The sequence below is a fragment of the Macrotis lagotis genome, chromosome 1, assembly GCF_037893015.1.
Source record: "Macrotis lagotis isolate mMagLag1 chromosome 1, bilby.v1.9.chrom.fasta, whole genome shotgun sequence".
NCBI lineage: Eukaryota > Metazoa > Chordata > Mammalia > Peramelemorphia > Peramelidae > Macrotis > Macrotis lagotis.
The window spans coordinates 564,664,988-564,690,935 of record NC_133658.1 but is presented as its reverse complement, the minus strand read 5'-3'; the positions used below and the strand labels follow the sequence as shown (position 1 = coordinate 564,690,935).

General features: G+C 37.7%; 1 protein-coding gene across 5 annotated transcripts in view; it reads right to left on the bottom strand.

The window, feature by feature from the left end:
• Positions 1 to 919: 919 nt before the first annotated feature.
• The window catches only part of SIDT1 (SID1 transmembrane family member 1), a 214,118-nt gene continuing 189,089 nt past the window's right edge, over positions 920 to 25,948 (bottom strand). For 3 of the 5 annotated variants that reach the window (XM_074214532.1, XM_074214531.1, XM_074214534.1), the window contains 6 exons: positions 25,693 to 25,772; positions 22,691 to 22,737; positions 20,412 to 20,517; positions 20,179 to 20,289; positions 11,019 to 11,132; positions 920 to 10,402 (listed from right to left, as the gene is read on the bottom strand). In XM_074214532.1, the coding sequence (XP_074070633.1) occupies positions 10,340 to 10,402; positions 11,019 to 11,132; positions 20,179 to 20,289; positions 20,412 to 20,517; positions 22,691 to 22,737; positions 25,693 to 25,772 (521 nt within the window). In that variant the 3' untranslated portion in view covers positions 920 to 10,339. Of the gene's footprint in view, positions 10,403 to 11,018; positions 11,133 to 20,178; positions 20,290 to 20,411; positions 20,518 to 22,690; positions 22,738 to 25,692; positions 25,773 to 25,948 lie in introns of those variants that run through there. The other 2 variants (XM_074214533.1, XM_074214535.1) reach the window with 2 other exon arrangements.

The window sequence follows — 25,948 nt, the reverse complement described above, 5'->3', positions numbered from 1 at the left end:
CCTTAAATTATGGGTAGTGCAGTGGAAGGGGTTTCTAAATTCATGAAAGGACAGATGCCCATCAAAATGGACACAAACTGTCTGACCTTGGCAACTTGCTCCATCTCTATGGACTTTAGTTTCTTCATCTCTAAAATAAGGGATTTTGGCTACATGACTTTAAAATTGTGAATGCATATGTTTAAATACCTTTAAAAATAATTTTAGGCTGTGTTTTTTACATATAGTGTCTGGGACATATGGTTCCAAACAAGCTTAATTTATTCTCCAATTAAGTATATGTTTGCCACCAGGAGTAGGGGGAACCTTATAGCCACTATATAACTGGGTTCAGCTGCCTTATCCCCAAAAGTATGTCTAAATCAGATAACCTCTGAGGTCTTTTCTAGCATCATGATTTTCAGTGTCCCAGAGACTGGAGGTAGGTGCAATGGGACAATAGTATGTCCAACAAGAACAGATTATTTGTTCTATATTTCACTAGATCTCAATGTGGGTACTCTCTCCCCATCTATTCTTGATCATCCTGGACAATTGGGGTTCATGTCTCTCCATAAATCCAATATAGAAAATCCACAAATTTCCTGAAGCATAGAAGACATATGACAAATTGGTGGTGTGGGGCTGGCAACTCCCTTCTTAATTTACAGTACCTATTGCTATGGTGAATGGCAAGGAGGGGTGAACCACAATACAATGGAGGGCTTCCTTTGAGTCTTTTAACAATTCTCTGTGTAACACTTGGCCCTCTATCATTCTTCATCAAACCTGATTGATCACTTCTTTTTTAGAAAATAATGTTTCCTTTATAAAAAGTTGTTGCAACTTGGGGTGGGGAGGAGGGGGGTTGGGGGGCAAGTTAGGAATTACTATGCTGGGTTAAGGAAGCTGTTTCCATGTGACTTCAAAGATAGATTAAAATTATATCCTCATCTCTTCTTTTCCTCTCAACAGTAAGGACTCTGTTCTCCACTGGCAGGGACCCAAATGGAACAATGACTCTTTTCCATTAAGTTCCAGGTATTGCTTCAGCCCTGGGAGGACTCCCAGGTCAAGATGCAGGCCTCCTTTCCCTTTCTTTTTTCATTTGGGAAATTCAAGACTCTTTCTGGTTTCCTATTCTCATATCTTGTATCTGGGGAATAACATAACTGTTCCTTCCTGAGTGGGCATTCTTCAGGTATTTCAGATACATTGGAACCTTTAAATTCCAATAAGGAAACCTCAGATAGATTCCTGGTCCCACTATCTCCTCTGATTCACTCACCTCTATCCACTACTTTATAGGATAGAGCACATTTAACCTGGTCCAGGCAGCTAGGTGGTGTAGTACATAAAGCACCAGGCTAGAGTCAGGAAGATCTGAGTTCAAGTGAGACCTTAGAACTTACTAACTGTGGGACCCTAGACAAGTCACTTAATCCCTATTTGCCTCAGTTCCTCATCTGCAGAATGGGAACACACTGAAGAAGGAAATGGCAAACCACTCTAGAATCTTAACAAGAAAACCTCCAGGACAATGACAAGGAGTCACTTAGAATTGGACACAATAACAAAAAGAAGTCTGCTCCAGAGTTGTTACTCTTCAAATATGTCATCTGTGATAGCATAAGGCCCTTTTACCTCCTCAAAATCAATTTTGTTTCCCTGACTCAGTAGGACTGGGGATGGTGACTTGGCATGTATGTTCCTCTTATTATCTAGATTGAGAGGATAGTATGCCCCTCTTTAATAAGGTCACAGCTTATACCAATCTGACCTTCAGACAAGCAAGGGTTACAATTAAATATGCTGTTATCTACAAATGGGAGCATTTGGAAAAGTCCATCAATACGGAATCCAATTCTTTTCATTTTGTTTGCATAGGACATCTTCCATCACATGGGCTAGCATCTTGGGGAATATGCATTTTCAATTTGAATTTGAAGTGAACAAATTTTTGTCCGTAATTCTCTCTGTTTAAGAGGCTTGTATAATTTTAACTCATGGGATATTTTGTTCTGCAAAGACAGAGGAATTAAAAAAAACCAAAAAGATAATATTGCAAGATTTTATATTCTCTGAATTTTTGTCAGTTATAAGACCATAAAAGACACTGGCTGCTGTATGAAACCTATGAGAATTCTCCTTTTTCCATCTTATCTTTTTATGTGGGATACATATGTATGTGCATGTACCTATCATTTCATAATGTTGGACATACCAAGTAATGAAACTCCTATCAATACAGAGAAGCAACTCTTGTTGCACTGAGGAATTAAGTGACATTTCCAGAGTCCCCCAGCCTATATGAATTAGAGGCAGTAACTTGAATGCTGCTCTTCATTCATGTTGCCACTCAAAGTTAACCTGGGTTAAAGCAAAATCCTCAAACAACCAATCAAAAATCCTAATGGGGGGAAGGGGAAATGTCACTTCCATGACTATTATTGCTTCTACTTGAAGACCCTTCAGTATTTAAGTCCAAGTTATTTTCTCAGTCATGATTGTAAGGATGGATCAGGAGCTGGAGAACCCAAGATTTTTCTTTCCCCAGGCTGAAATGTGATGTGCCAGTCATTTGGAAGGCAGCACTGGACTTACCGGGAGAGGACCTGGCTTCCGGATTTCATTTTTCCTTTTACTGGCTATGTGGCCTTAAACCTGCCTAGTCTCTCCTATCAGATGAGAAAATAACGTTTCACCACCTCACAGAGTTGTTGTAAGAACCAAAGGAGATGATATGAGAAAGCATTGTGGGAATGTAACTATTATTAGAATTCTCATAATGGAGGGTTCATTTTAACCTCTGATGAAACATGAAGGCTGTGTATCAGCTGGGAAGCAATTCCTAAATCTTTGGGAATTGGGATCATAGGGATTAGAGAGGTAATTAAAATAACCTGTCCCTGTTGGGCACATCTCTGCCCTCCTACTTTTAAGCACCTTAACTCCAACTCCCCTTCCTTAGCTCACCCTACTGTGGTTTTATCCAGAGTCACAGTCATCCAGTCCCTGCCCCAAAAAAGAAATCTCTTCTCCAATTTTTTTCATTTTGTTTGCATAGGACATCTTCTATCACTTCCATCATTTCAAGATGCTTGACAAGTGATTGGTCACTCTTAGCTTGTCTTGCCAGCTTTGGGTCCTTCTGAGCTTTGACAGTCTTGGTCTGTTCTTACAGGATTGTGTCACACTTTTGTATGTATCTCATTACTTCCCTTTACTTTCATTTTCTGCACATTTATTAGAAATACAGATTCTAAATTTGAATTCTATTGTGCTATAAGAAATGATGAGCAGACAGATTTTAGAAAAACCTGGAAAGGCTTAAATGAACTGATACAAAGTAAAATAAGCAGAACCAGGAGAACATTGTACATAGTTAACAATGTAATACAATGGTAAAAAATGAGTGACTTAGCTCTTCTCAACAGTACAATGATCCAAGACAATTACAAAGGAAAATGTTCATCCACCAGATGAAACTGGTGGACTCTAAATGTAGATTGAAGTATATTGTTTTTGCTTTATTTTTTTGTGAGCTTTTTCCATTCAGTCTGTTTCTTCTTTCACAACTATAGCTAATTAGGAAATATGTTTTACATAATGGCACAAATATACCTGTAACAAATTGCTTGCTATTTTAGGAATTGGGAGGAAATGGAGGGAGGAGAAAAATTTGGAGCTCACAATTTTTAAAAATGAATGTTAAAAATTGTCTTTACAAGTAATTGGAAAAGATAAAATATGTTTTAGAAATTAAAAAAAGAAGTCCATGTTATTTGGTGAATTTTCTGTTTTTATTCTCTCTAGACTAGTGTTTGGTCTCCACACTTTATTTATTTATGTATTTATTTAGTTGGGTTTTTGCAAGGGTTAAGTGACTGAGACTGGATTGGAACTCAGGTCCTCTTGACTCCAGGGCCGGTGCTCTATCCACTGTGCCACCTAGCCACCCCTCCATACTTTATTGATCACATTCCCCTGACAGTAAAGACATTTTAAGCACATGTCCCCTGATAATGTATCTACTTATTTATGGTTTATATACATATAAAGCTACACAAATTATTATTTTGCAGAATAAAATCTTATACAAAAATAGAAATTTTAAAAGGATAAGGTAAAGATGAAATAATATTTGATCCTAGAATCAATAGGGAGACAGTGAAACTTGCTGAATAGGGGAATGACTTGGTTCATCCTGCACTTTAGATAAATTAAATTGAATAACTGTGTGAGTATAGATTGAAGAAGAGGCCAGTTAGGTTAGGAGATTACTATAGTAGTCTAGGCAAGAGTTGACATGGGTCTGAACTGGAGTCATTCCCATGTGAATGGAGGAAAGGGTAGAGGTGCTGTGAGATATGCAATTCCCCACTCTCTCTTCCAATGTTGGGGTAGAACTGACAAGCTTTGACAACTGATTAGATATGTGGGATTAAAGAAAGTGAGAAATTGAAAATGACTCTGAGTGAATAGGGAAGTCAGCAATAGGGAAGTCTGGAAGATGGGTAGGTTTTTTTGGTGGAATGATATCCATGCCCCAAATCACAATCTATTCACATATTTTATATCATGTGATTTGCTCTGTTCCACCCAAAATGAAAAGAGGAATATGGGACTTTTTCCTATTGATCATTTCCCTCAAGTACAGACCTTGTCTTCTGAGAAGTGTGGTATGCCTGCCACATGATGATCTAGGGGCAGGGAATGGAGGCAGAATTTTCTCAATGGTATCTGTTCAGTTGCTGTAGATGCCCTGAAAGGTCAACCCCCAGATCAACATAGTGATGACATGGGAGATTGAAGGCATGTTGGAGTGTGATGGTAGATGATAGATGTTATGTTGGAGACTGGTCCCCATGGCAATGCTCTTTAGAGTAGGATATCACCTGTCTTCATCTCTTCCCTTTGGTTGATCATATATCTTTTGGGGTCAGGCTACAACTCCACTCTGAACAATTCCTTTTTCTTCTTGCTTCTTCAGAATTTCATTTTTAAGAGCTCCCCACTGTTCTTGATTTCCCCTATAGAATATAAGGTCATCTCTGTATTGCAAAGATGAAAAGGACCTTAGTCTTTAACTAACTTCTTCCTTTATAGTTGGAAACTGAGTCCTAGAGGAATGAAATCATTAGTCTGGGGTTCCATAGAAGTTGTAACTTCTTATGGAAACACTAGAAGCAGAAACTCTACTCAAATGAAATGAATTTCTTGTCTAAAATAGTCAGACACGTTTAGGTTAGGAATCAGGCCAGTATTAGAACAGACTGTGCTGTCCTGGAGTCTTATCTTGTTGATATTAGAGTTTTTGCATTTGTAGAGGCTAAAAATTTTAAAAATACTTTAAAGGATATCAGTTAGCTATTGTCCCTCTTTAATGAAGACAAGAAGAAAAGTAAAGGTAAATTCTACAAGATGATTTAAAGTTTTGCCAAAAAATTATCAAACAACTAGTATGGGTTTTAAAGAAAGTTCATTATCCCACCTCTAAGATATCTTCCACTTTTCTGGAATAATGTGGCAGGTGGCATGGAGTGCTAGGCTTGGAGTGAGAAAGATGAGTTCAAATTCTGCCTCAGATGTTTCCAAGCTGGGCATGTCACTTTCTCAGCTCCATTTTTTCATCTCTTCAGTCGGGATAATGACTATACCTACTTCACAGATTTGTGAGGAACATTTGAAGTAAGACATAAAGTGCCTTGAAAACCTGAATTTGCTTTGTAAATTCTAGCTATGATGATGATGATGATGATGTTGGGGCAGGGAGCAGAAGCAGCTTATTGGGTCTATGAGACTTTCAATATGATCTGGCAACATCTGTATAAGGATTGACTTTATTAAATCAGAGATTCATTGCCAGAACGTTAGCCATAATGCAATTTTTTTTGGGTGGGGTAAGGGTTGTTTTGGTTAGACCTACTCATTTAAACCATCCATTAAGTCATGACGGTGCATGAAATCTAGTTAAAGAACTAGAACACTGAAATCAAGATTTGCTAGATGTAAAACAGTGATTTAGCCACAATTTTTCTACATAAAAATGAGAATAGCAATGCCTCACTCCTGGGAGGAGGGGAAAAAAAGACATTGGATAACTTAATAAATTCACACTTGTAAAAATACTTCAAAGAGTAAAGCACTCTTTACTCAGTGCTAATGGTAAATGGGTTTAATGGTGAATGATGCATCAGAATTGACCTTTGACCAATTTATCCACTAAATCTTGAGGTTTTCCAAGTACTTGCCTTTTACCCTGGTGGGACCATAAGTTACACAGCAAGCAAATTATATCCTAAATGGGATTAAACCAAGAAACCATGTCTTATGCTGTATCATGATGGAGATTTAGAATGCAGCAACAGGTTTATAAGTTGCCCTAGGCAGAGGAGAATAGCAATTTTTTTCCTAATACTCTTTTGTAGCCCATTTTACCAGGGGCTTTAGGGCTAGAGTCAATGCTATGGATCCTCACGCTGCAGCCTATTTCATCACCTTTTACCCAAGGTCTTTCTCTCTATCCTCACATAGCCTGAACATCCAGGCATTCAAGAGAAAGCAAGAGGGATTGTGTACTGGTTTGGTAGTCAGAGATCTTGGGTTCAAATCCTGATTCTGCCACTTACTAGATATGTGATCTTGGGGAAATCAATCTCTCTAGGTCCCAGTTTCCTCAACAGTAAAATGAGAGTTGGGAGAGATTGGATTGGATGGCCTTTCCTTTCCCTTCCAGTTCTAAATCTTAGATCATATCATTGTGGGCCTTCCTCTGGAAGATTCCATGATGTTACCACACAAAAAACTTCCTTATGCTACAGTTGGGATTGCTGCTTGAGTTGGATTTCACCTTGTGACATCCAAGGAGAAAGGAATAATGAGGTGTAACCTCTGGCAGTTTTTCTACTTGGACAATTTTGACTTCCACAGCTGTAGTTCTCCTAGTTCTGACTGGACTGGAAAGGCTAGGGTCAGACCTTTACAGCCAGCTCAGAATGACCCCAGTGGCCAAGTCATTAGGGATGAGGCAGGCCCTGTCCAAGTTACACGGCAGCTGGAAAGAATGGGCTACCCCAAGGGAGAACTATTCCAACTTAAAGGCAGAACCTTCCTTGGTGATGGGTATGGCATTGGAATGAGGGTCAGGAGACCCAGCTTATGAAACCCTTGCCACTTCTTGTGAATTTTGAGGGAAGAAATGTTGCCACTCTGTGACTCAATCTCCTGCCTTGAAGAGAATAATACCATTTCCCCTCTCTACATCTATTTGAACAATAAGTGCCTAATGCATATCCTTTCTAGATAACTTCTGTCTTTCTGTGGCCATTATATAAGTGTTATAGCATAGCAAGGGCTGTATAATGGTCCTTGCCCTGAATGACCTCTCTGTTTATTTTCATTAACATCAGAAAGTCCCTTCCCCAAATAAGCAAAGCCTTTTCACTGAGTCTCTCTTATGGCTAAAATAAAACTGCAGTTAATCTCTTAGCAATCCTCAGCAAACAGGTGGGCTCCCATTTCCAGCAGTTTGTCAAGGGCCAAGTAGGTCATTTTGATGTGCCAATGTAATTTTGCCCCTCTTGGAGTTAAGCCCCAGCTTAACTGCTCCCATTACTCAGCTTTGTCCTGATGACAGCTCCTCACAGGGATCTGAGTTTCCTTTGCTTTTCCCCATCTACTGCATTCATCATTTTCAGAATTACCTTTCCCTCCCCCTTTAAAAAAATAGGCCAGGGATTATTTTAGATTTCATCTTCTCAACAACAAGTACATAATTTTTAATTTAGTCACTGGTGAACAAGGACAAATAATGTTTGTTCTTCATTCTCAAAGAAGACCACAACATCAGGGAAGTGATGCCATGACAAGCACATGAAATGGATTTGAGTGAGGGGGTGCTGTGCTGAGTCCCCAGTTATACTTTCTCCTCCAGAACCATTTGGGTCCAGTGGCCAGAAATGAATCAGGACAACTGGAGATGGCCCTGGATGTGAGGCAATCAGAGTTAAATGACTTGCCCAAGGTTACACAAATAGTAATTATCAAATGTCTGAGGCTGGATTTGAACTCCTGAACTCCTTATTCCAAAGTCAGTGCTCTATCTATTGCACTATCCAGCTGTTAACTGGATGCCACCTTTACTCTTGGGGGTGCTCTTGGGAAGTTTATACTTCATCATCTTTCTAGAGATAATTGTATAAAACTTGAACAATCATAACTTGGGTCTCACTATTGATATTTATCATGGGAGGGTTGATCTGGGTTTACAATTCAACTGCACAGAGAAAAATCCATAACAGTAGGGACTTTATAGCACAAAGTAGACATTAGAGTAATGATAAAAGCTACAATGTTATATAACCTTCCTGATTTCTCCTGGCCCCTTCCCATCCTCTGGTTCTGCTGATTTTTTTTGCAAAGAAAATATAGAATTGGTAATGGACCTACAGCTTGTTCAGATTAGGCAATGGTGCTGGCTGGATAGATTTTTCTTGGTCTTATTTTTCTTAGTGGGCTTATAAACAAAATTTTTTTTAAAGAATTCATGGATTACAATCTAAAGAGTGCCAGGTGCAGTTAAACAGGATTTGGACTTGGTTTTTATGGTTTAAGATGAGTATGAAATTAATGGCCTCCATGTGGCTGTAACTATAAAAATGAGCCTTAAAGAATGAAGAAAAACAGATTGCTATTAAATCCATTTTTGCTGTTCAGAAACTTTTCACAAAATATTTCACTGCAAACATCTTTGTGCATGTACACATGCTTTGAAAGCAAGAAAATCTTGCCAGGTAAAAGTTCCAAAATGTATTTTTGTTTAAAATGCTATGCAAATGTTTTAGAGTAAGGATAATGTTAAAAAACACTTTTTAAAAAATTGTAAAATTCATCTTTTTGAGGGGCTAAGTTAAAAAAATATAAGTAACTTAAATTTTACCCATAATTTAATTTTCCTCTCTCATCAAAAACCATCTAAGAAGGAAATAAGACTAAAAATGGATGCTCCCATCCTCACAGAGGCAGTCCTACCACATAATAAGATAGTGGACCTAAGAATTCCAAATTTTTCTGCACCTTTTTTTTTGGAGAAGAAAAAGACTATCAGGTATACCAAAAAAGATCACTTAAATTCATAGAGCTCTCTGTAGTTAGGATAGGGTGTTTAAAAACAGCTCAAGGCAAGAAGGGGTAAACTAAGGGACAGACCTCTTGCTAGTGTTGGAGGGCATGTGAGGGCAATGCCCTGGCTCTGGGTTGTTTCCTTGCTCCCCTTGCACTGATGTTTTAGGTGCACCATTTAGCTATTTGGGTAGAACAGAGAGGATTTTTACTATGGGGCATTTGCACCAAAGTCTGGAATCTTTTAAAATTAGGTCCCTTGGGGTGAGGCAGATCAGGTTTAAGCCTGATGTTGCTGATGATCTTGCCAGCTGGAATGTTGGGTTCACTTGCTGGATATGATTATGCTGGTTGTTGGGTTTTCCCACCCTGGCACATGCTTTGAGAAGGTGTCTGTCATACCAGGGCTAGCAGGAGGATTTAGGAGTAGAACCTTCCCAGAAAGGCTAAGCTGAAGTATGGAGTCAACAGAGAGCAATGAGTTGCATACAGGCATGCTTGATAGGCAGAAGGATAGTTAAGAACAGAGTATTCTGTAGAACGTCTTGGGAACAAAGGCTCTGTCATGAGGAACACCCAGCAAAAGTCCTATTCCGAGGCCTCTTAATGGACTCAGGTACCTATATAAAAATATACAGCTTTCCTTCCAGAGTATACCAATGGTATCATTCCCTGGTTGAGGGGAGATTTTTGACAGGTACCACCTACTTCATATACTGCACACTAAGGGGTGAGTATCACCACCAGGACTCAGAGATGCAATGGATACTTTGGCTTGTCCAGGAGCAGAAGAGCTTACAGAAAGAAGTGACTGTAGCAAACAATTTTCAGATGAAGTCAGTTTTTAGTCTTACTGGACACTGAGATTAAGGAAAAGCAGGCACCATCCCTTTGCCTCTGCTGACCAATTCTGGGAGGGAGGCTTGTAAGACAATGCCATTTAAATGATATCTATACTTCTTGTTCATATTTCACTTGCAGAGTGGCAAACTGAAGAACTCAAGGTATGTCATTGGCTTTCAGAATTGGCCATGATTCACTACTATATCCTTTTTTAGCAGGATCTTTCTAGTTCCTCCTCCTCTTCTCACATGCTCTCTATTTGAATACAGACAGGTTTGTCCTTTTAGCAGATGACTAGGGAATCTCTGGCAATGGCTGCTCTGATGAGGTCGTTGCATGATCTATGGGCAGCACAAGAGTGACCACTTCCTCTCCCATTACACAGAGCCCTCGCTCAGAAGACAGGGATCTGGTCTCTCCGGACAACATCCAGGTCATCATCTAGAGTTAACAATACCTGAAATGAGAGAGATAGAAATAGAAATAGGAACAGAATAGAGAGCCATATTTGGTAAATCTGAAGGATGGAAAAAAATGTGACACTGAACAAAATATGACAAATCCTATTCTGAAGATCTTCCATAAATGCCACCACTTAAGACAGATTATCTAAGATAATATTGGAAAGGTGGTGATGCTGTCTGTTTATAATGGGGACAGTTGCAAATATACATGTTAACCATCATTAACACTGCCAGAGAAGTTTAAATAAAAGATGAAGCTAATTTAGGAAGATCCCAGAAGAAAAGTTTCTATAATGAGGGATAGGGAAATAAAAAGACCTATCTGCAGTGTTGAATCTACCACTTGATTAATGAAAAAAAGTGGCCAGAGGAATATAAAATTTTGGATGGGAATGACCTCTAAGGAGCCTTTTCTGTTCTAAATCCTATGAGCCTAAGAGAGGGTGGCATCTGGAAGGATAGCCTAATACTACTTAGTATAAGAAAAAAAAATCCAGTGAGAAAAGCAGCATTACTCTATAGTTGTAATCACCTAGTTTGACTTTTCCCCACTTGGTCTGTATGACAGAGTCAATCATTTAACCTTTCTGTGTAAGCTTCAAAACTCACCAAAAATGAGAAAAACAAGGCAGTAGCAGAAAGGAAGTGCCAGACATCATGGTCATCAAAGAAATCCAGCAGGATACAATCACGATTCTTCTCTCTGGATTCTGCTGGGGTTTCCTGAGGGAAGGGAAAATAAGCCAAGAAAAAAATTCCAGTAAATTTACCTGGTTACTTATTAAATGTCTGCTGATAAGGGAGACTATTTTCTAAGTCATAGGGAAAGGGAGAGAAGACAATATTTATGGCCATCACTATCTGGTAGCCAGTTGGGAATGTAACATATGCACAAACAACTTTAAAACAAAATAGGAGAAATACAAACTACCTGCTATACATGATTTTTATGGCTATAATGTGTCTAAGTGATAGGTGACATGCATGAAAGTAAAAATGCTACAAGTGAACCTTGATAAAGCATCCAGGAGCAGTTATTGATAAAGTATTGGTGCTAGTAGTTTCATGTAGTTAGACAAAGTAAGATGGAAGCCTAGGGTTGGAATTTGGCAAGTAGGGCATAGGAGGACGGAAGAACATATTCTTTCAAGAGAGCTGGGTCTTCCTTTTCAGTTCTGATTCAGCAGGTGTTTGTGTGTGAGAGTACATGAGAGTCCATCATCTCTATTCATTAAGCTTCAGCTTTCCTCTTTATATGTTCTTTATTTATATTTTATTTTTCCCCAATTATATGTAAAAACAATTTTTAAAATTCATTTAAAAAATTTTGAGTTCCAAATTCTTAACCCCTTCTCCTATCCCTGACATTGAAAAAGCAAGAAATTTGATATGAATTATAAATGTATAGTCTTGCAAATCATTACCATAATAGTCATTTTATGAAAGAAAATATAGACCCCCCCAAAAAAAGGAAACCTTAAGAAAAATAAAGTTTAAAAAAGGTATGCTTCAATCTTATTCAGATACCATCATCTCTTTCTCTGGAGATGGATAGCATTCTTTATTATTTATTATTCTTTATATATAGACAGTCCTTCAGAGCTGTCTTGGGTCAAGTATTGCTGAGAAAAATCATTTACAGCTAATTATCCAACAATATTGCTGATACTTTGTGCACAGTATATTTCACTTTTCATCAGCTCATGTGAGTCCAGATTTTTCTAAGAGAATCCTTCTCATCATTTCTTTTAGCAGAATAACAAAATCCATCATAATCACATACCACAATTTGTTCAGCTATTCCCTAAATGATGGGCATCCCCTCAATTTCCAATTTCTTGCCACTAGAAAACATAAGCTTCAATTTTCCAATCTATAAAATGGGGGGAACATAATATCTGCCTGTAATAGCTAATGTGGGGTAGGGAGGTATAGAGAAAGAGAGAGTGAAAGTGAGAGTTCTGAGGACAAGTGAGCAAAGTCTTTGTACAATGCCTGTGTCTTATTATTTAACAGAAGAGAAGTAATTTGGTCTCAAACTCAAATAGAAAATGGGGAAGGGGCATTAATCTGTAGATAAGGAGCTTTGCAGGTTGCATATTAACAAAATCTTCTATTTTTTACATTATCATATTTATTCTATGTATCCCTCCCTCTCCTTTTCTCCCTCAGAGAGTCATTCCATATAACTAATATTATTTCTAAGAGAGGGGAAAAAATCAGTACAACTGATCAATATATTGTCAAGTGTCTGAGGCCAAATTTGAACTCAGATCTTCCTTACTCTAGAGCTGGTACTCTTTCCACTGTACCACCTAGCTACCCTAATTTTTAAAAAAAATTTTTTTAAAAATTTATTTAAGGCAATGGGGCTAAGTGACTTGCCCAAGGTCACACAGCTAGGCAATTATTAAGTGTCTGAGGTCAGATTTGAACTCAGGTACTCCTGACTCCAAGGCCGGTGCTCTATCTACTGTGCCACCTAGCTGCCCCTCTAATTTTTAAATAGTATAATAGTTTAATAGTATAATCTTAGATATTAATTAAAGTGTGAATCCTTTTAGAATGTTTTGTGGAACAGTGTTGGTCTAAGCCTAATTTTTGGCAAACTGGTTTTCCCAGCAGTTTTATCAAATAAGGAGTTTTTTCCCTGATTAATGCATATTTTCTATTTTATCAAACACCAGGTTATTGAATTCTATTATTTCTGAATCTCTCTTGCCTAATTTATTCTATTGACCTATGTCTGTATTTTTTTAAACCAATAACAGATGGTTTTGATGACTTGCTTTAATAATATAGTTTGAAGACTTGAAGTGCTATTTCCCCTTTGTCTCTACATATTTCCATCATTTATCTTGTCTTATCTAGATCTTGTGTTTTTCAAATAAAATTTGTTATCATTTTATAGAGCTTTATGATATATCTTCTTGGTAATTTGATTGGTATGGAATTAAAATTATAGATTTTGATAGAATTGTCATTTTTATCATATTGGCATGACCTAGTCATAAGCACTGAATAATCCTCCAGATATTTTTTACGTTTGACCCCTTTAGATTATTTGTGTTGGTTTGTCACCTTCTATAAAGAGCATCTATCTATCCATCATGGCTCAAACTCTTCTGTTGTTTCCTTAACCTTACCCTATCAAGCTTCCATTTCTCTTAGGGCTTGAAAATCAACTAGATGCTTCTCCTGGAACAGCAGGATTCAACAGGGCAAAATGAGTTCCAGTTGAGGCCTTGACTTTTCTTTTTAATATATAAAGAGTAAGAAGGGGGTGGCATAGAACCAGATGAGATGCTCTGAGAAGTTTCTAGGGGTCTGCCAGGTAAGATTCAGGCCTCAGGATGGTAGGATGGGGTTTTGCCTACTTGAGTATGTTTGGGGCTGGTTAGTACTATGCTAGGCTGGTTTGTGTGTATTCTCCCAAAGGGAGGAATTTAAGCTAAACCAAGCAATAAGGATTGGAGGAGAGGGTCCCATAGAGTCCTAGGGGTTTGGGGATTCTGGCACAAACAGGAATGAATCAGAAAGTATCATGTTTGAATTTGGCCTTTTTTTAGGTTTGACAATCATTCTCCAAATAGTGGCCATGACTCTATCCTGCTTAGTGATTCCACTGAAGTTGAAGATGGTGATTCAGGATAATATATATTGCCTGTATCCCCTTTCTTCCTTTATGGGGTTCCCATAGAGGGTCAAGAGTCAAAGCTTGAAAAGTTTTGACAATTTATGTTCTGTCAGACAATGCTTACATTTGCACTAGTGATGAAGGTTGAAGACAGTAGTCAGCATGTGGTCAATATTGGGAAGGTCATTGAAGGACAAGTCAGTCCAAGCCAAGTTCTGCATCTGAGGATGCTTCAACAGCTACAACATGGATTTGGTGAAGTTGCTGAGGTCATTGAACTTTTAGTATTTAAAGCACAGGTCCAGGTCAGCAACATACTCTTCTTAGAGCATCTTATTGTCTGGAGTCTGATGCCAGGCTCTTAACTTATCAGGACTTAAATGAAGTTTATACTTTTGAAAGAAAGCTGAAGGAATGGCTTCTGTGTCAAAATCTTCATATAATCCCAATGGTTAGTCATAGTTCAGGTCATTATGGGAGTGTGGAAAAAACCTTGGGCCCCAGGCTGCCAGTTTCAGCCAGCTTCATCTCCAGTCTTTGCTTTCTTAAACACAGGGACACCCTTAACACAGTGCCATGGAAGACTCCCAACTTCCCAGCTATTTGTGTTCTTTATTTCTTTAAAGAATTTTTTGTATTGAATCTATACAAGTTTTTTTTAATGTATTTTGATAGGATGAAACCCGGATATTTTTATCTATCTTTGTAGTTTGGGGGCTGAGATTTCTTTTTCTATTATTGTTTCTTGTGTTTTGTTATTTCATATACATATATGTGTGTGTGTGTGTGTGTGTGTGTGTGTGTGTGTGTAAATGCTGTTGATTTTTGTGGATTTATTTCATAACTTGCAAATTTGATGTAGCTATTTTCTCAGTACTTTTGCTGATTCCCTTGGATTTTCTAAATAAACCATTATTATTGTCAGCAAACAGAAATATTTTTCTATCTCTTCTTTAGTTATCTTTATTCCTTTAATTTCTTTGTCTTGTATTATTACTGTTGCTAGCATTTCCAGAAATATATTAAATAATAGTGGTGAGAGTGGACATCTTTGATTTACTCTTTTTCTTTCTTTTTAAAATTTTTCTCAATTTCATGCAAAGACAATTTTCAACATTTACCCTTATACAGGCTTTTGAATTCCACATCCTTCTACTACCCTTTCTTCTCTCCCCTTTCCCCATGGCAGTGAACAATCTCATATAGGTTATAAATATATACAACTGTGTTTAACATATTTCTATATTAGGCATGTTATGAAAAAAGAATTAGAACTTGGGGGAAAAAGATCATGAAAAAGAAACAACATAAAGGAAGTTTTAAAAAGTGAACATAGTATGCTTTGCTCCATATTCAGACACCATATTTTCTTCTCTGGATGTGGATGCTATTGTCCCTAGCAGGTCTCTCTCAGGATTGTCCTTGATTACTAAACTGCTGAGAAAGAGCTGTATTCATCATAGTTGATCATCTCACAATATTGCTGTTAATGTGTACAATGTTCTCCTGGTTCTACTTCACTTTGCTCAAAATCAGTTCATGCAAGTCTTTCCAGACTTTTCCAAAGTCTGTTCACTCATTATTTCTTATAGAAACACATGCTGTGAAAGTTGTTTTCCAGCTTTCTGCTTCTTTCTCCTTTTCCCTTATTCTTCCTCACCAATGTTTTGCTTTTGACTGCTACCTGCTTCACACTGTCCTTTCCCCTGTTCCCTCTGACTTCCTGGTAGAGTAAGATAAATTTCTAAACCTAACTAGAAATGTACATTATTCCCTCTTTGAGCCAAATTTGTTGATAGTAAGATTTATTCAGTGTTTTTACTCTCCCTACTTTCCCTCTATTATAAAAGATCTTTTATACCATTTCATATGGTAATACTTATCCTCTGATGCCTCCACCTTCTTTTCTCAGTATAATCCTTTTTCAGTCTTAATTGCTTTATACCTTTCTTGTACTCACACCCTCTGTCAAAGTATGCTCCTTTGAACTTCCTGGTAGAAGTACAACCATCCTCACATCATAATCAATTTCTACCCACATCCTTTGTCTGAGTACCCTCTTTCCAGTTTTCCTAATTATGTTCCTTTCAATTGGCCTAAGAGAAATAAAATTCTCAAGAGTTACAAGTATTTTCTTTCCATTTAGTCTTATTGAATAACATTTTATTTTCTTAGTCTTACTGACTTACATTTTTTTAAAAATTTCTGTTTACCTTTTTATGCATGTCTTGAGTCTTATAGTTGAAGATCAAATTTCCCATTCATTTCTGGTCTTTTTACCATATAAGTTTGAAAGTCCTCTATTTTATTGAAAATCCTTTTTCTTCTGGAAGAATAGGCTGATTTTGCAGGGTAATTGATTTTTTAAAAAATTATATAAATATTTTATTTGTTTTCCAAATATATACAGTGGTAGTTCCTACCAATCTTTTTTTTTGCAAGGTTTTGAATTTTACAATATTTTTCTCTCTCCCTCCCTTCCTTCCCACCTCCCCCCAATAGAAAGCATTCTGCTATAGTCTTTATATTTACTCCCATGACATGCATAGATCCTAATTGAATGTGTTGAGAGAAGAAAGAGATCCAAAAGGAAGAAAGAAACCATTAGAGATAGGCAAAATTATGTAATAAATACAGCAACTTTTTTTTTTTAGGTTTTTGGCAAGGCAAATGGGGTTAAGTGGCTTGAGACCGGATTTGAACCCAGGTACTCCTGACTCCAAGGCCAGTGCTTTATCCACTACACCACCTAGCTGCCCCAACAGAACAACTTTTTAAAATTGAAGATAATAATCTTTGGTCTTCATTTAAACTCTTCAGTTCCTTCTCTGTATACAGATGGTATTCTCCATCACAGAGATCCCCTAAAATTGTTCCTACTTATTGCACTGATGGGGTGAGCAAGTCTATCGGGGTTGTTCATCACCCCATATTGTTGTTAAGGTATATAATGTTCTTTTGGTTCTGCTCATCTCACTCAGTATCAATTCATGCAAGTCTATCCAGGCTTTTCTGAAATACAGGGTAATTGATTCTTGGTTGTAAACCAAGCTCCTTTGCCCTCCAGAGTATCATATTTCAGGTCCTCTAATTTTTTTTTGAAAGGCAATGGGGCTAAGTTACTTGCCCAAGGTCACACAGCTAGGTAATTATTTAAGTGTCTGAGGCTGAATTTGAACTCAAGTCTTCCTGACTCCAGGGCTGGTGCTCTATCCACTGTGCCACATAGCTGCCCCCGCCCTCCAATTTTTTAATGTTGAAACTGATAAATCCTGCGTAATCCTGACTGTGATTCCTTGGTATTTAACTTACTTCTTTTTGGCTGCTTGCAGTATTTTATCCTTTAGCTGAGAATTCTAATATTTGGTTACAATATTCCTTGGGTTTTTTTTTTTAATTCTAGAATCTCTTTCTGAGGGTGATCAATGGATTCTCTCAAGGAATATTTGTCTTCTTGTTTTAGGATATTAGGACAGTTTTCTATGATAATTTCCTGAAATATATTGTCCAGGCTCTTCTAATCTTGGCTTTCAGGTAGACCAATAATTCATAAATTATTTCTCCTGAATCTGTTTTCCAGGTAACTTGTTTTTCCTAAAAGATACTTTACATTTTCTTCTATTTTTTTCAGCCTTCTGATTTTGTTTAATGGAATTTTGATAACTCTTAGAGCCATTAGTTTCCATTTGTCCAGTTCTAATTTTTAGGATTTTATTTTCTTCAGTTAGCTTTTTCCAGTTAGCTAATTTTACTTTTAGATGAGTTGTTTTCCTTTTCCAGTTCATCAATTTTACTTTTTGATGAATTAATTCCTTTTCTAGTTGGTTAATTTTGCTTTTTTTTGATGAGTTATATTCCATTTCCAGTTAGCTATTTTTACTTTTTTTTTTTTTTTTTTTTTTTTTTAGATTTTACAAGGCAATGGAGTTAAGTGGCTTGCCCAAGGCCACACAGCTATGTAATTATTAAGTGTCTGAGGTTGGATTTGAACCCAGGTACTCCTGACTCCAAGGCCGATGCTATATTCACTGCACCACCTAGCCGCCTCTTATTTTTACTTTTTAAAGAAGTTTCCTTCTTTTTCCTTTTGGCCAATTTTACTTTTAAAGGTTCTGTAGTCAATTTTTCATAATTCTCATTTCTTTTCTCCAGTTTTCTTTTTCCTTTCTTCTTTGATTTTTAAAATCCTTTTTGAGCTCTTTCAAGACATCTCTTTGGATTTGAGACCAATTAGATAACTCCTTTGAGACTTTATATGTAGACATTTTGTCACTGTTTTCCTTTTCTGAGATGGCATTTTTTTATCTACCCTCTCAGAATAGTAGCTATCTATGGTTATCATTCATAATTGTTGTTGTTATTGCTCATATTGAGCTCTGCTTTGGGTATGGGGAATATAATCCCAATTTTATGTTAGGGGATGGGGTCTGGTCCCTGGCTTATCACTTGCCCATGGTGTTGACTATGCTTTACTTGCTAGCAGTTTATTCCCTGTGTTAGGGTAACCCAACTCAGTCCCTCCAGTTGCATCAGCATTCCAGGGACTCTTTGCTTTCTGAGCTGTGGTTGGGACCCTCACTGCTGGCCCCTTCTATACTACTGGTTTGCTGACCTGAGCTGCTCTGCAGTTAAGAGCCTCCCACTGGCTTTCTAATTCTCCCAACTTTGCTGGACCATACTCCTTTTACCCATGGGAAACAGAGCTTTACTGAAGTTTGATATTTGGAGTCGTGGACTCATTCCACTCTTTTTTTAGTGGTTCTGTAGTTTTAGGGTCTGTATAGAGGCTTCATTTAAAGTTGGTTAGGGGAAAAAAGTTCTTGATTCACTCTTGTATTTATTGGAAAACTTTCTAGTGTATCCCCATTGCAAATGTTGGCTGGTTTTAGTTTTGGGTAGATACTTTTTAAGATATTAAAAGCGATCCCTCTACCTCTACTTTTTAGGGTTTTTAGCATGAGATTGTTATACTTTGTTAAAAGTTTTTTCCCCTGCATCGATTGAGATGATCATATGGTTTGTTTTGATTTTTAATATCATTAATTATATTGATTTTTTTCCTAATGTTGAGCCATTCTTACATCTCTTCCACACTTGCTACTTTCCTCCTGAATTATTACAGTAAGCTTAATATCTTCCAATCTATTTGTGATCATGTCACTTTCAAAAATAGTTAAATATCTCTCTATATTTTGTATGATATGGGCTGAAGTTCTTATTTTGCCACAGTCTGGCTTGAGATAACTTCCTAGGCTTATTTTCCATCATTCTTTCTCACAAAATTTATGCTTCAGACTACTTCCCCTCCCTCAAACATGTCTTGGACTTCCTTTTCTCTGTGCCTAGAAGGTATTTTTCCTTCCATCATCACTTGTTGAAATCACTTGTTGAAAGCCCAGCTCAACTGCCATTCCTTCTACAAAAGCTTTCAACCATCTGGGATCCTTCCTTGTCTGAATTCATAGTACTGTTTGCTTCTCTTATGAATGTGCCATAGCCTATTTTGGAGTTGTAGACATTTGTGTAGAGTGCTTTTCCTCTTTCTCCCCCAGCAAATACACAAGCACATCCTGTAAGGTATGATTTCTTTATCTCTCCCATGTTGTAGATAGTGTATATTACATATAGCAGGTGTTATATAACCATTCAATGAAGGTGGTGAAGAGCAAAGGAGATGATTCATGTGAAGCACGCTATGCAGCAAGAGATTCTATGAATGAAAGAATTCTGGTTCAAATGGAACTTTCTCCCTGAAAATTCCAGAAATATATATATATAAATAATTACATAAAGCAAAGTAGGAGAATATAAAAGAAAGGGGGGGGAAGGCAAGATCCCTGTATCACAGGATTTTAAAGATGGAAGGTATCCTGGTGACCATCTCCTCAAATGCCTATCTAATTCCCACTGCAACATGTCTAGCAATGATCATCCAACCTCTGCTTAAAGGTTTCCAGTGAGGTAGTCCCTTCTGTTTACAGATATCTCATCTGGTTAGGAAGTTTCCCCTAAAATCAAGTCTAAATTTTTCCCTTTTCAACTAACACAAAAAGTGCAGAAATCAGGAGCAAACACAACTAATCACAAAGATGGAAAGAGAATGACTCCTTGTAAAGGATTATGTTCTCTTACCTCCCAGCTGCTAAGATTCTGGAAGAAAAAGTAGAGAGCTGCTGCCCATACTACTGCTGTGGCAATGATGCAGAAGAGTGGGATGGGAAGGACCTTCTCAGAGCTGCGGAGCTATGATGAGAGAAGTGAGTGAAGGGGTTAGGACTCATAGCAATGCCTAGGTTATTAGTCTTGCATCTGCTTGGAGGGCTAGGTGCCCAAGAAATCAGTCCTTCCCCCATGCAAATCCTTACCTTCATGATGATATAAAAGGCCAGGTACAATAGCAGGTTACAGATAAAAATCCCCAACATATAGGAAGCAAAGTCCCTGGGCCGATATACCAGTCCAAAGAGGGCACTAAAGGATTCAAGGGGGAGGAGACAAGATTGGATTACATTTTTTAGACCTGGAAAAGTACATTGATGATAGAATAATTTCAAGGTGCATGTCAGCTTCATCCAGCATGCTTTTAAGGAGAATCTACAGGGAGAAGTCCCTACCCTAAAGGTGCATCAATCTTACCAGGCAATTTCCACAGTGTTTCACAGGTCTCCATTTCTATTCATCATCATCCTATTTGATTCAATTAGAAGCACCTGGTTTGTCTAGTCCCAAGAAGGTTATGGTTTCCCTACACCTCACTCCACTCACAACTCTGATATGCTTGTATTGTATTAGTAGTAGGAGGAAAGAGGGAAAGGAGCAAGAGAATGTAGAGTTATAGTTTTTCATTGGAACATATTAAGAAATGGCTCTCTACTGAAGTCACATTCTCCCTCTAGGTTGCTCCATTCTTAAGAAAAGGACAGATTCTCAGGGATAAACCCTCTCAGTAACAACTATTCTGAGTAACTTTATCTTGAAATGATTGATTGGCATATAGTAATAGATAGGGGTCAAGAGAAGACAATTATCCTTAAAGCATTATCTATTTGGTTTCTGAGGCATCAGAAACCAAAGGGACAAGCTTCCTCTGGACAAGCAACTTTGTCCTCAAGGTGATCTTTAGGTAGCATCATTATGAAATGTTCTTCCATATGCTCCCAAACAGGTATAGCATTCATAGGACCTTACCATCATAAATCTAGAGTTAGAAGATGCCTTAGAGACCTTTAAGTCATTTTATAGCTGAAGTTACCAAGGTCCAAGGAGGTCAAATGACTTACTCAAAGTTGTACAAGTATTAAGTGCACAATTTGAACTTTAAGCCTCTGACTCCAAGTCCTCTTTTAAGTTGCCAGAGAAGCACTCAATGACTCAATCATATTTTTTTCCCATGTCCTTGTATGAGTCATTGTGGACCAGGAATGGGGAATTTAGGGATAGGGATTGGGTCTATGCTTTTAAAGGTAAGGGTAATTCTCCTACTAGGGAATGGAAGTTAAAACCTTCTCTACAATTTATAGTCTTGAAAAATTTCCTAGACTGCCAAGAAGTTAGATGACCTACCACAATACCATACTGCCTTTCCTTCATAGGAAATAAATCCAGTTAAGTTCATAACACAAATAACAAGTTAATTTAGATATTTTCTTTCTTCCTTTTCTTTACAGAAGAATTTAAAAAAAACAATCTTTTCTACTTATATTATTTTAAATTAAGAACAAGGAACATGGAATCCATCCAATTAAATATAACTAAGAAATAGACATTAACTCTATAGTTTCATTTTGGCCAATTAAAGGAATAGTCAAAGTGAAAGGGAGAGAAAGAAGGAAGAAGGAAGAGACAGAGAAAGATTATAGATAACTATAGATGGAATGGGAAAGAGAGAGAGAGGAAAAGAAGGAAGAAAAGAGATGGGTCTTTCAAATATAGAAAATGAGATACATTAACAAATAGGAAAAATATATACACCAATACAGAGAGACACACAGATACAGAAAGAGAAAGGCAAAATTCATAGAATATTATGTACATCATCTGGCCTTTTAGAATGTAGCTGCTAACTATTTCTAAAGTCACATCAAATTTATGCAACTATAAGTACCTATCATCTATTGAAACTTGCCACAAATATCAAACGACATGTTGAGAATCAGGCTGAGGAGACCACTCTTTCTGTATTACAAGTACTAATTTAGAGGGAAGTCAACTAAAGCCCTGTGTAATGGTTTCCTGTGACTTAGAGGTGGCTGAGTATTCATTAAACTTCTTTCACTAGAGGGCAGGCTCTGATGCAGTCTATCAAGTTGGGTCACTAAGGTCAGAGACTTATCACCAAAGACTTGACCATTAGTCAATATATTCTTTGGTCACAGCAATTTGTGATAACATAGAAGGTGGTGGAAGAAATCCCTAAACCAGCAAAATTACGGCTCTTTGAAGTATTTCCCCTATGACTTCAGAACATTGTGATAAGAGCATAGGCTGAGTATGCCAACATACTCAGTTCATCTTTGATTAAGCCAACATAGACCGGACCTTTCCTGTTTCCTTAATAGAGTCAGAGTTCAAACAGTTCTGTCTATAAATCTTAATGTCACAACAATCAGGAATAAGAAAACCATGGTACTCTCCAACTACTTACAAGGACCAGTTAACGAGATTCCCAACAATAAGCAGCACCATTCTGTCCTGGAAGGTGGAAAAGGACATCATATCAGTTCATTATCATTATGTTTTCTGCTATATTGTAAAAGCAAAGCTGTAAGAAAAGTATCTCTGGGGTTCCCACATTAAACAATCAAGCAAGTTCTTCCCAAGATTCTCAGAACTGGTGAAGATTTAACTTGGTAACCTCTGTCAGACCCAACAGAGATGATTTGCACCATTGAAGATGAAAATATGGTTAAGAAACAAAAAAATTCAAACAATGACCAGGGAGGTGGCTGGGGTGGCCCTCTGTAACTTTCTTGGTAGTACCCTATTTCCCCATGTGTAAGATGAATCCTTTTTCAAAAAATTTGGGGTCTATAAATTGGGACTGTCTTACACAGTGGTTGTAGATTTTTTTTTTTACTTGCATTTACCCTTTTTTCCACACTTGCTTTTATGTTCATTGTTGATTTTTTTACTTGCATTTCCCACTTTTTTCAAGCTTGTTGTCTTTGCACTCATTGTTTTGCATTTGTTACCAGTATATTAGGTTATGTTTTGCCATGTTCTGCCCAGAAATGACTCAGAAAAGATTTTTGTACGGTGCTGTTTTCAAGTTAAAAGTTTGCAAAAGTGAATGGAAATCATGTTGCTGAACATCAGTTAGGTCCTCCTCCAACCAAGAAAACAATCCGAGACTGGCTATGGGAAGAAGAAACTCCACTGAAAATGCCCTGGCAGAAGAATGCCACAAGGGGCAAGGCAGTCAAATGGCTTGAGTTAGAGAGGGAATTGAAGAGATGGATTGAAGAACAAAGAGCAAGGGGAATTCCTGTGTCCACAAAGATGGTTCAGCAGGATGCCAGAAGAATTGCTGATGAACAAGAAGTGACTGATTTCAAGGGAGGACACAATTGGTGCTTCAGTTTCATGAAATGGAATGGATTAAGCATGTGTCCATGTACCAGACTTGCCTAAAAGATTCCTGAAAGCTATGAGTGGAATCCTTGAATTTCAATGTGAATAAAACTTGAGTTCGATAGCTTTATGTAATACATTTTTTTTTCAAATTTCGGGCCCCCAAATCAAAGGTGCATCTTATACATGGGAGTGTCTTATACATGGGGGAATATGGCATATGATGGGTGACAGGTATCTAAAATAGTGCCAAATTCTGCAATCATCATCACTGTTATGTAACAGCAAAAAAGACTTTCCTGGGACCTTATTAAATGGCCCTCTGAACATATCTGAATTACTTAAAGATCATTTTACTTTGGTCTGGATCTGTGATTTCATTAGCATAGGGAACTCCTGGAGAAAGGTTTATCTACCAGTGAAAATTGGGGATTAGAAAGAAAGGGGAATAAGCATTTATATAGACACTGGGATGATGTTTATCCTTCATTCTCAAAGATCATGACATCAGGGAAGAGATGCCATGACATGATGAATTGGATTTGAGTGGGGGGAGGTACTGGGCTAAGTCACCAGGCCCACCTTCCTCCTCTGGAGCCATTCAGATATGAATCAGGATGACTGAAAATGGCCCTGGGTGTGAGGTAGTTAGGATTAAGTAACTTGCCCAATAGCACACAGGTAGTAAGTATCTGAGTCTGGATTTGAACTCAGGTCCTCCTGATTTCAGGGGCAGTGCTTTGTCTACTGTACCATTTATTTGCCCCAGGGCATTGTGGAAGTGCTTTACAAATAGAATACTCTGAAGGGTTAGAAGGCTTATTGATCATCACCCAGCCAATGTATGTTAAAGGGAGGTCTTGGATTGCCAAGACTAGTTCTCTATTTACTGTTGCATGCTGCCTCTCTAGAGCTCTATATTCTCTGGAATACTCTCAATTGTATTCTAATTACATGGTGGCCCTTTCAAACCCTTGTATTTTTGACATCTGCTTCAGGTCTTGGCAGTATCTTGTGGTCTGACAAATTTGTTTGTACATTTTTCCTTCTAGTTCAGCTTACTATGTGTAAGGTGAATGAATGTTTTATAACCCTCTGGAAACTTATTAAAATGTAGGTTTTATTTGTACTTTTTGTTTCTACACCACAGTCCTTTCTAAATATCCCTGGCCCACCTCTTGCCAAATGAACCATCCCTTAAAACAGAAAAAGTAGTTAAGCAAATCCAATTTAGAGTGACTATAAATGACAGTGTACAAAGCATTCAGCATTTATAAATCTTTATCCTTCTACCTAAAGTTGCTTTTTTGAAACTTTGACATGTCATCATATTATCCTGAACCTAAGTGCTTTTATAAACTGCAAAGCATGTCACAAAAACAAGAAATGATGATCTTTATTATCACTCACAGCTTAGAGAAGTGATTCCTCTAACCAGCAAGATCCCTCCCTGTGTCCCACCAGGGAATGTTTTTCATTTTTATCTTAGTTTTTCCCTCTTTTGCTCTTAGGTAGGGTTTTCCTTTACTTCAGAAGGTTTGTGAATTTTGTGGGTCATCTCAGATTCCTTTTGAAAGCAGGGAGGGTATAAACCATAAATGAACCAAATCTCAAAATTTACACAACTCTCTTTGAGACTCTTTTCCTTATGCCTCCCCTAAAAAGCAAACATCAGCCTCTTTTCTTCTCTGAGTGTCCCTCTTTTTTAGGAGAGTCTGGTGAGATCCATCAGAATTTCAGCCTCTGAACTATCATTATTAGATTGTGAGCTTCTTGAGAGTGGGGACCCTTTTGAAATTTTTCTTTTTTATCCTAAAACTTATCATAGTCCCAAGTACAGAGGCTGATTCACCAAGTCCTGATTTGAAAGGCTTTAAAACAAGACAAAACAAACCCAAAAAGCGAATGAGAAGAGCTAGAGGGAATTTGGTGGTGCTTGCTCAGCTACTCAAGTGATGGAACCTGAGCTGCCCTGGGTCCTCTAGAGCTGTATAATGGCAGGAAACTTTGATGACCACTGGGACCCCTCCAGGCAGCTGATGCTGTACTTGTAGAGGACATGAAGACCTCACTTACCATGTACATTGGTCGGCTACATTGGTGGAAACAGTCAGTGTACAATACCATTGCAATACGGCGGAAAATCCCCCAATCTGCTAATGACAAAAGAATATGCAAAAAGCCATCATCCAAAAGTAGACTTACTCAGTGTTAATTGTGATGAACAGGCACAGGCTTGGGGGATTCTTTAGATTATATAAATTCTGTGAGGAAAAGATGTCATCTTCCTTAGACGACATTATGTTCACAGGTGGGGTTTAACAAAGATTGA